Below are 11,346 nucleotides of genomic sequence, written 5' to 3'. Positions count from 1 at the left end.
GTCCAGATCCTGAGTTTGACCCTTAACACGACACAAATAAACACATCAGCACCGATTTAGTGAATGATTAACTTTACAAAAAGACACTTGGACTTACTTCTGCTTAAAACTGTTTCCAAGGTCGAGAGTTTAAAGGAGTTCCATCCAAAACAGGAGCAGTCGACTCAAGTTTATGACACAAATCAAACAAAAACTATTCACCAAAACCTGTTGTGTGGAAATGTGCAGTGAAAAAAAACTATACGGTTCAACTGAATATAAATAAATTGGTAAAACTACTATAAACAAATCTGTAACCAACTCCACTGGAATGTTCCACGGGTTGGGCTGGACTTTGACCCTGGCTGAGCGCTCGTGGTTAACGCAACTTTACATCTGGAATTTTGATTTAAATAAATATTCTAGAGTAAAAATTGAAGGTATTTTGAATCAAGAGGTGGACAGATCTACAGCCGGTCCGTCTCATCAGGAAAAACATGTGGTTTGGAGTAAAGTTCAGACTTTACAGGAAGAAATTTGATTATTTTTAGTTTAAATTGCATTGTCTGTATTGTTTATTATTGTTTATGTTCAGGAAATGTGAACTGACAGCTGTTTTTATTTGTGTTGAATATGAAATGTGAAAATAGGTACGTCTAAGTTTGTGATCAGTTTGAAAGATAAAAGCATCAGTAATGATCAATGCACCGATTAATCAATAATTATTACATTCTGAGATTAAAGTCCATTTCAGAGTTGTTCTTGTTATTCTCATTATTGTTGTTGTTCTTCTTGTTGTTGTTGTTCTTGTTTTTCATTGTTCTTCTTGTTGCCGTTGTTCTCGTTGTTGTTCTTCTCGTTTTTGTTCTTGTTGTTATTCTCATTATTGTTGTTCTTGTTTTCATTGTTCTTCTTATTGTCCTGGTTGTTGTTGTCGTTCTTGTCACTGTTGTTCTTATTGTTCTTCTTGTTTTTGTCATTGTTGTTCTCATTGTTATTGTTCTTGTGTTTCTTCTTGTTGTCATTGTTGTTCTTCTCGTTGTTCTTGTTATTCTCAATATTGTTGTTGTTCTTGTCGTTGTTGTTCTTGTTTTCGTTGTTCTTCTTGTTTTTGTTTTCGTTGTTCTTCTTGTTTTTGTTTTCGTTGTTCTTCTTGTTGTCATTGTTGTTCTTATTGTTCTTCTTGTTTTTGTCCTTGTTGTTTTTGTTGTGCTCATTGTTCTTATTGTTGCTCTTGTTATTTTTGTTCTTGTTCTTCTTGTTCTTCTTGTTGTTGCTGTTAGTTTGCTTATTCTTTGTGTGATCCATTTAACTGTGGACCGTTCATAGCCTCATATTTCTGTCAGATATTTCAGAATTTCAGTGTCTATACTCTGAAAAAAAACACTCTTGGTCAAGCCACTATTTTTATATATTTTATTTAACACCACTGTACCATTTATATTTGTTTACAGGTTCATTTACATCATAATTCCAGCTCAATCTTGACATCCATTTTAGATTTGTAAGGCTCCAGCAGAGGGCGCACTTCTTCAGAGAGAAACCTGGTCACCTGGAGAGAACGACAGGTTTAAACTGAGCAGCGGAGGCAGAGCGACTCGCCGTGAGTGTGTTGTGTTAATGTTTGTGTCGTGTTCATGTCGTGTTCATGTCGTGGCTCTTGTACCTGCTGAGGAGCGCGGCCGATGAAGGTCTTAGGGTCCAGTAGAGAGTCCAGCTGTCCCAGGATAGGAGCGAAGTACGGGTCAGCCTGGACTCTGGCCAACAGGTCATTATCTCCTCCCTCCTGTTTGACCACGGCCGCTGCCTGCTGCGACAGGACGCGAATCTTCTCATGGCAATCCTGAGCAGACACGAGAGAGAGGACGGGTTAAGACAAACAAAACAGCTGAAAACAAAGATTATATCGTTTTAATATAGTTTGTTTTGTGTTGGAACAGGTAGATCTTTGGACATTTAAGAAAAAAAGAATATCACAGTTAACTCATGTCTAAAAAACAGTTTTAGTTTTGCATACAACATAAAAACATCTGTACAACATGATAATTATGTTGAATCTTGTGAGAAACTGTAAAGCTTTAGACAGAATACAGAATTTTCACTTAAATCGGGCATGTCCAAACTGACTTTTACTGTATATTTCTGAAAATCTTCTTTAACAAGCCCTTATCAAATATTCAATGTGTCCCACTGAGGATGTAAGAGTGAGTAAAGGTTCAGTGTAACTTGTAATAAAACACAGATTTGAAGTATTCACTGTATTGGCGACAAATCTATGTCCCTCAGTCGGTCCTTGGCTTTGTCTGTGATTTTATATGTGGCCCTTCATGAGAAAAATTTGGACACCCCTGACTTAAATTAATGTAGCAAAATAAGTCTTTGTGAAGTATATACAGTCTAATTAAAATACTTGAACATAAACTAATACGTTTGGCTTGTGACAGAAAAGAAAAAATGATCACAAGATGCAAAAGACCATAGAGCAGTGGTCCACAGTAAAAAACAAAAATAAAGTAAATAATTTATCAGCGACCGCATCTTCTCCAACAGAACTTTCGCCCGTCCCTCATGACACGCTAATATGCTTGTCCGTAGATATATAATAAAATCCTGAGAGAAAATCGCCGCAGAAATCCATTTGATATAACGCAGAGTTTATTATATCTGTGCTGGATCTGCTCTCGTCTCCGCGATGACGTATCACGTGTAACACATCAGACACGACGCACAAAAGTAGAGCCACAAGCGACTGAAAATGAGCCAAAAATAAAAGTCTTTAGAGAGGTTTTGTGCAAAGGTGAAAAGGTCGACTGAGGAGCCAGAAGTTGAGCCAGAAGAAGAGACTACGACCTCCAAGAAAGAGAAATTGAACAGACAACACCAGGAGTCCTACTTAAAATATGGGTTTGTCGCTACAGGTGAGTCTCAGGCGCCGAGTCAGCTCTGTGTAATATGTGGGAAAAACAAATGAGGCAATGAAACCTTCAAAACTGCTTCAGCTCATGGAGAATAAGCACCGGGATTAAAAGATAAGACTTTAGAGCTTTTTGAAAGAAACAAATGTGAACAAGAAGGACGAAGAAACAAGTGCAGGGCTCCCTCTGATTTAACAGTATAGTGAGTTGTATTTTTTATGCATTTAACTTATTATTATTTTTGCCATATTTATCTGCCACGTGTAGAAGGCTGGTCCGTGAAAATAAAACCTACATTATTCCTTTCTGTGGTGCAAAAAAAGTTGGGGACTCCTGCCACAGACGACGCTAAAACTCACACGTTAAACTAAACCCGAGCCTCGTACCTGTCTGTTCCCTCCGGCCTTCACCATGGCCATGATCAGGTTTTCCGTGGCCATAAAGGGCAGTTCGTGGCGGATGTGCCTCTCGATGACTTTGGGGTAAACCACCAGCCCCTCGGTGATGTTCTGTAAAGTGCTCAGAATGATGTCTGCGGTGAGGAAGGCCTCGGGCAGAGAGATCCGCCTGGACAAGACACATCAGTCAGATATTAAATGACGACTTTATTATTATTTTACATGCACTAGGGCTGAGATTAACCTGAATACTACACTTTTAAAATAATCATAATCATCATTTTTGGATAATTTAATGTTAACTGGACTGTACAGACATGACAAAACATCGTCTACGGGTCTTATAAACACGACAAAAACAGCGGCAGTATTATATAAACATCCTAAAAATAAGAAAATGTTTCTGTGTTTCATCAATAATGCAGTTTATCTGTAAAAAGTCTCTTTCTAGAAGCGTTCAGCCTTCATATTTATTCTTTTTTTTTTATTTCGGGAAGAACACACACAGTATAAACACATTCACTCCAATTCAAATATTGTGTGAAACAGTATTATTATTCAAAGTACTATTTACTTATACTTAAAAGTGTCATCCCATTTTAGTTTATTAAAAGAGTAGAAGGGAAAAATAAAACTATTTACAAGAACTGGAGAGCTTCAGGTCAAACTGTCCTCACATTTCAACCTTTGTCTGGCAAAAATCCACAACAAAATCACACAGAAAAATGTAAAAATGCATCTGAAAAATCTCAATAAACTATAAAAACAATGACTGACGGCTAAAATAATTGTTAGTTGCAGCTCAGTCTGATAAACTGCTGTTGTGCTGGATCTTTGACACAGTTCCTGACCTGTTGGCACTGTCGTCCAGCGTCCTCTCCAGCCACTGCACTGAGGCCGTCTGCAGAGGGTTGGCCATCAGCGCCACCAGGTGACGGGCGAGGCTGCAGCAGCGCTCCGCCCTCATGGGATTCCTCTTGTACGGCATGGCACTGGAACCTGCGCGCGGAAACTCATTTAACTCGACTAAAAATAGAGAAACGTACAAACTGTTCGTAACCAGGACTATTTGTTATAAACCTGGCGCCGCAGAAGGTGACCTGAAACGGGGATAGACCGGGCTCTCCATCATGTTTGGTGCTTTTCTTTTACCAGGCTAAATTTGGGCAAAGACCTACTTTTTGTCCATACACTATTAATCCAATATTTTTATCACACCTGCTGTGGCCTAAATGCAAAAACCTCTGATATAAACTGTATTTGGCTCAGGGATTTAAAACAACAGATGAATTTTGTGACTAGATTTGATGAGATTTTATTGCTTTGCCTGGAATTAAACACATCTTTTTCCATCACGTTCTAAAAATAACCCGCAACAGGCGAAATCCACGAAGTATCAGCTTTATTTTTGACATTATTCTCTCTGTTTTTGTCTGTCAAACCCCTCACCACACACTTTATACACTTTTCTCACACAGGCGTTAACATTTTCTCACATTTCTCGCTCGTTTAAACTCTCTCAAAGTTCAAACCTTCGTAGGCGTCTTTGTCGGTGCAGAACGTTTCATCGACATTGTGGGTTTTGTCGGGGAGAAAACAAATCGCAAACGTACAGCACTTCAGAGTCACACTGAGATCCAACGTTTATGTAAATTTGTCTGAACACATTCTGTACTGGACAGGAGACACGGCACGGAGGAGACTGATGGACAATGGTCTACAGTCCAACAGCCAATCAGGACGCAGAACACAATGGTCTACAGTCCAACAGCCAATCAGGACGCAGAACACAATGGTCTACAGTCCAACAGCCAATCAGGACGCACGACACAATGGTCTACAGTCCAACAGCCAATCAGGACGCACGACACAATGTACACTCATACGATGCACAAAAACATGTAAAATTACACTAAAATAATCTACGAAAGTTGAACTGTGTCATAGTGAGGAACAAATGCAAATACAAAAAAGAGAAGTTTGATGCCATACTGTGGAACGTAACATGCGAATCCCTCACCAGAAAAGTTAAATAATGCACCTTTAATTGTTTGAAAAGCAGTACTGATGTTACACTGAAATAGTAGTAGTAGTTTTGCTTTGAGTGTGTACATATTCACCGATCTGTTCCTTCTCAAAAGGCTCTTCGATCTCCTTCAGGTTGGCGAGGAGGCGGATGTCTGTGCAGATCTGTGAAGTGAATAATATTAAAACACGTCTCCATCTAGTGTCCAGAACGATGACTTTGAAGAAATAGTTTTTTTTGTTTTGTTTTTTTGAGTTTACCTTGTGCACAGTGGCTCCCATACTCGCCAGACAAGACAGACAGTCAACGTCGACCTTGCGGCTGTACGTCTGTCCAGTCACCAGGTAAGATCTGTGCAAAATAAAACATGTTTGAGTAAGAATCGTTAAGTATTTGAGACTAAAAAAGACAGCACTACTTACTTTTTGAAGCCTGCCATCTCAGTCACCATCCTGTCCAGCTCTTCTACCTAATAAACAGAATGTGACGTTGTAAAAATATCATTTATGACATAAGATTAATTACAAAAAAAAGATAAATTTGAACATTTTTAATAACATACTGGTAGATAAATGTCCATATGTCCAATGTTAATCAGTTCCAAATTGTGTGTCAAGCTGTTTTTCTTGCCATGTACTATAAAATTTACTTACTTTACTTTTTAGTATTAGTTTTGATGCAGAAAAGATACAAAAATCTGAAACTAGAGGATATTGACACGGGTGCATAGACTGGGATTGTTCCATGATTTGCAATTCACGCAACTACGCAGGAAAATATTTGCTTTTATAATGATTACTACAATTTTCTTTTATTTATTTATTTATTTATTTTTATTTAATTTAATTTATTTTTATATTTATTTTATTATTTATTTTATTTTTATTTTTTTAGAGATAGTACATAATCTATAATAAAACTGTGCAGATCAGTACAGAATTTTTGATTTATTAGTTTATTTTGTGATTCTAGGCTGTTAAATGCCTGCAGAAATAAAAAAAATCTCATGTGTGCACACTCTTGTCTTCGGTGTAATTGCTTTGTCTAACTCCACCTTGTCATGATCTCCCTGAAAAAGCTGCAGGAAGCTGGCCTGAGTCCCCGTGGTCCCCTTGACTCCTCTGAACCTCAGGTCGTCCCGCGCTCGCTGTAGATTGCGCATGTCCATGGCGAGGTCCTGCAGCCACAGACACGCCCGCTTGCCCACAGTGGTGAGTTGAGCCGGCCTATTGCGCCGCACAGAAGAAAGAAAACACTTAACCAAGCAGAAGTTATTGTGTCTAACTGGCCGATAATGAACGAGCGTTAGGGCAGTTTAAAGGAGGTGTCTAAAGCCTGTGATTTATGCGCACGGAGGAGCACACTCACTGGTAGTGCGTGAAGCCCAGCGTTGGGAGATCAGCGTATTTTTCTGCAAAGTTGGCCAGCCGGTCGATAACTCGGGCCAGCTGTGGACAAAGAAGCACACGGTTTATCGTTACATAAAGCGGCAGATGTGTCCACGTACACATGACTTCTCCGTTTTGTGCCAAGGGAAATGAACTTGCTTGGAAGATAAACAGATATTATTATTTCTACTCAGATGGCTCGGTTGTAAACAGCTGACGTCGAAGTAGGCGTTTTTTGAGAGTTCACGCAGAGCAAAAGGTGTTGTTTTTTTATTATTTTTTTACACAGCTGAGCCTCACCTTAGGCAGCAGAATGTCAAAACCATCCCGCAGCATAATCAGGTCCTGAGGGGACAGAGGCAAAAACAGACACAATAAGACCAAACAAACTTGAATTAATCCATTAAAGAAGACGCAGATTTTTGATGTTTCTTCTCAAAAATAAGTAGCAGACGTAATTAAGCCTCTACAAAATAAATGAGCTCAAATTCTAAGAAAAAAACTCAAATATTTTGGTGAACTAATAACCCACAAAGTGTAGATAATGTTGAATTTAAACACTTTTTCCCCGTGTTTCTGCTGACATAACTGGACAAGAGGAAGTACTTCTTAGTTACCGTATTGTCCCCCACGTAGCAGGACGTCGCCCCCAGGTGGATGATGGGTGCGGCGGTCGGGCAGCAGTAAGCGAAGGTGTGCACGTGAGCCATGACGTCGTGTCTCAGTTTGCGCTCCTCCTCTGCGGCCATGGTGAAGTCGATGTCCTCCACGTGGCTCTCCATCTCCTGGATCTGAGCGTCTGTGATGGGCAAACCTAAAGCCTAAACACGGAAACAAACGAGCGCCGATTTAGCTTTTTTAAATACGATTCACTGTACATGGTTTCAGTTAGAGGTGAGGGTTTTACCAAAAAAGACTCTCGTTTTTGGAGGGATCACAATTGTTTTTCTGGAGACAAGCAAATTTATAATATTAACCGACTGTATTTCCTATTATTTCAGTGATAAATTATAAAATGAATGTGTTAATAATCACTCGTCTCCAGTTACTCTTAGGATTGTGCGATATTTACAAAATGAAACTTCCATAATTTGTTGAGATACGAGTTAAAACACACCTGAGGTTCAAATATTAGACAAAAAGTAACTCGACAAACACCAGACTCCAGATCTCTCATATTTATCCATATTTGTTGGATCACACTGCAGAATTCTGTCATTTTATTTAAAACTAACAGTGCCGTTTAAAAAGCTATCGACGGATTAATCGACAAAAGAACCACAGCGTTACTCCTCTGAAGCCTTTTAAAAAGATTTTAACATAACTATAAATAATGTACTTGATATTCACATGTCAAATCTATCTCTAAAAAACTGTTTAATATTATTATTTTTTGTCTGATTTCCCCCTTCTCGATGCAGTACATGAGTCATACACAAACTATTAACTGTGACGTCATTAGGGATGTGCAAAAATATATCGTATCGTTTCATTTAATGATACAGTATCGATATCGTGGGCTGCTGTATCGATATATTGTATTTTTTGTATATTTTTTTCATATATTCTGTCACAGCTCTACATTTGTGTGGCTTTTTTAGAGAAAAGAAACTTATTTATGCAAAACATTTGACATTTGATTCACTGTTTTGATGAATAAAACAAGTTTATTTCATATTAACTTTGGTTTAACACAGACTTTTATTCTCACAGTTGTTTTAGTCGATGTGTTTTGCTCCTTCAGAGTCGTTAAACTGCACATGTCTCTGTGTAAATGTAAACGTGGAGCTCGTATAAAACTGACACATGGAACAGTCTGATGTGTTTTTATCGTTGGTAAAAATCACAAAAGAAAATGCACTTTGTTCTTTTCATTCATCTTCAATAAATGGAAGATAAATAAAAAATAAAAATAAAATTAATCTTTAGTTTTTGTGAAAATGGGGTTGATCATTAAGTGTCCCGAAAGTCTTTATTTTTCACTGAATTGTATTGAATCTAATTGAAATATATTGTATTGAATTAACAGTGCACTGTATCGAGATCAGTATCGTGTCGTGGGCTAAGTATCGTATCGACAACTCAATGACACCCAGCCCTAAATATCACAGTGACTAAAGACAAACGCAGACGTCTCTGTTGATGCGTTTTGTAGTTGGAGCTTTGCCTTTTACTCTGAGCAAATCCCGTGAGAAACAATTATCATGATTCAATTAGAGCTCGACTGGGAAGAGAACGTCATGTGACATATTCAGCCCTGATTATACTTCTGTCCCCGGTTACAAAACAGTTAAAGGTCACGTGACGACAAACAACAGTGCAATGTCAAAGGTCATAGACGGAGTAACTAAAAGATAAGAGCTTCAATCAATCAAACTTTATTTATATAGCACTTTACAACAGCAAAAACTGAACCAAAGTGCTTTTCAGGTGCATTAAAATGTAAAAACAACAACAACAACAACAAATATTCTATATACAAAACAACAAACAATAAAAACGGTCATTAGCTGAAGGCAAATGTGAACAAATGAGTCTTTAACTTTGGCTTTGAACAGGGACAAAGTAGTGACTGAGCGTAACTCCAGGGCCAAAGTAGTGACTGAGCCTAACTCCAGGGCCAAAGTAGTGACTGAGCCTAACTCCAGGGCCAAAGTAGTGACTGAGCCTAACTCCAGGGCCAAAGTAGTGACTGAGCCTAACTCCAGGGCCAAAGAGTTCAAAAGTCAGGGAACAGCCACAGAAAACGAAAGGTCACCCCACTGTTTCAAAAACCTACAGAGCGTACACGGATATCCCACTACTCCACACGAGGGAGTACTCTCTAGAGGCGCTCTCCTGTTACTCTGACATTTTCTGCATGCTATTTTTTCACACAAACCTCACAGCACCAGCCGCTGACCTAAATAGAACGTGCGCTGTAGCAAAGACGAGTCCGGTCTCCAATAAAAGGCGACATACGATCTGAGATAACGAGGCAAACGCAGGTCATGTGAGAGAAGAGTGAGGGGGGGAACGTTAATCTCATCTTCTGTCGGGTAAATAATGTGACAGCGACGCACATGACTTTGTTCAGATGGTTAAAATTAACACGTAATATCTCGAAATGAACTGAGCCGCTTTGCTTTTTTGTCCAACCAATACCGTAAAAATAAAGTGACTAAAATGTTAACCAAAATATTAAATACATGCAATTATCCAATTATTCAATCAAAGAAAAAGGGAAAAGGAAAAAAAACAAAGGAAGGAAGGAAGAGAGAAAAAAGGAGGAAGAAAGGAAAGGAAGGAAAAAGGGGAAGAAAGGAAAAAATAAATAAAAGAGAAATGAGACTCAACCCTGAAACTGAATGTCAGAACTAGTTTTAACTTCATAAATAAACTCACTCGTTCGTTCATTTTACCTGATCAATAATAAAACATCAGCTCATTGTAAGACCCCAGCCCAATCCCACCTTCATAAATAAAATTATAAAAAAACTAAAAATAAAACATAATCAAATCTGCAATAAGTGCGTTTGTTCTGACGATTATAAAAAGAAATCAAAAGTATTGCTTGTGCGTTCCTCCAGACTTAACAGAATCAGAAATTATTTTGTGTTAAGTTGAAACTGAGGACGATGAGTTGTTAATATGAACACTATAATAATATATTTTTAATTAATTATATCTCATTTCTGAAACAAAGCAATATGGGCCAAGGTAGTTTGGAGTCATCACAATGAGGCGAAGACTGACAAAACAGCAAATATCTGCAGTTTGCACCATATTAATTAAAATTTTAAAATAAATTAAGACATTGTGATATGTGAGTATGAGCCAATGTGTGTTTTATATCAACCTATGACACTTCATGGTCTTACAGTTTGATGCAAGATGCAAAACCACAAACTTTTGACATTGCAAACATGACTTTATTGCTGCAGACTTGGTTTTGCACAGACACTCTGCAATTTATTTATCTAATAGTCCTCATCGTGCAACTAAAATACTGACTCTTAACTTACTTTCTTTCATGATTAGGCTACTACTAAGGATCCTGCACAGTCCTAACCTGCTCAGTCTGCAGCTGCTGTGTCTGGATCCTCCTTAAACTTATATTTAGACACTGAGCCTGGTCTGACTTCCTCAAGGTCGGATTATGTTTGTGAGTAAAAGTAAAACAATATGTGGAAATGTGCGATCAGAACCAAATAAACTGATGCCAAACCTTCTCTGCTTTGGCCAGGCAGATCCAGAGTTTTCTCCAGGTAGAAAACTTCTTCCTGTCACTGAAGTTGAAGGCCATTTCTTTACTCGCGTATCTCGACACCAGCGGGGAGCGATACTTCATAAAATCATCCTCCATGTTTCAAATCTGGGTGTTTTTTTTCCTCTCTTTTGCAAGAACTTTCCTAAAGAGACACGGGGACACGCTCAGGCTGCACAAGAACCCTCTGGACTGGGGTTTAGTTTGTCTCCAGATTCACATGGAGCATCTGTGCGGATTTACGACACTGCGTCTTCATTTACGGCAGGGATTTTTTACGACACATGTGACTGTTTACGGCAGCTGTTACGTAATGGCTCTAACAAACGTCTGCTTTTATTTTAATCCTGCGCAGAACTTTATTTTTATGCACAAATATTCCTTAAATATAGTT

The 11,346-nt window shown here is 38.4% G+C and overlaps 1 protein-coding gene across 1 annotated transcript; it reads right to left on the bottom strand.

Moving 5' to 3' along the window:
* Positions 1-1,383: 1,383 nt before the first annotated feature.
* Positions 1,384-11,229, bottom strand: adsl (adenylosuccinate lyase). The gene is made up of 12 exons (XM_033971306.2): positions 10,914-11,229; positions 7,324-7,527; positions 7,007-7,051; positions 6,687-6,766; positions 6,373-6,544; positions 5,741-5,787; positions 5,579-5,669; positions 5,413-5,482; positions 4,144-4,291; positions 3,281-3,461; positions 1,646-1,822; positions 1,384-1,531 (listed from the first exon to the last, which is right to left on the bottom strand). The coding sequence occupies exons 1-12, from the start codon at positions 11,049-11,051 to the stop codon at positions 1,445-1,447; spliced, it is 1,440 nt and encodes a 479-aa protein (XP_033827197.1). The 5' UTR covers positions 11,052-11,229; the 3' UTR covers positions 1,384-1,444.
* Between the last annotated feature and the right edge of the window lie 117 nt (positions 11,230-11,346).

The sequence above is a fragment of the Periophthalmus magnuspinnatus genome, chromosome 8, assembly GCF_009829125.3.
Source record: "Periophthalmus magnuspinnatus isolate fPerMag1 chromosome 8, fPerMag1.2.pri, whole genome shotgun sequence".
NCBI lineage: Eukaryota > Metazoa > Chordata > Actinopteri > Gobiiformes > Gobiidae > Periophthalmus > Periophthalmus magnuspinnatus.
This window is presented reverse-complemented; position numbering and strand designations above follow the sequence as displayed.

Coding starts and splice junctions, on each gene's coding strand:
- adsl (XM_033971306.2), bottom strand. CDS start 11,051: ATGGAGGATGATTTTATGAAGTATCGCTCCCCGCTGGTGTCGAGATAC. Junction 7,528..10,913: donor GCCTGGCCAAAGCAGAGAAG/GTTTGGCATCAG, acceptor TTCCGTGTTTAG/GCTTTAGGTTTGCCCATCAC. Junction 7,052..7,323: donor GCTACGTGGGGGACAATACG/GTAACTAAGAAG, acceptor CTGTCCCCTCAG/GACCTGATTATGCTGCGGGA.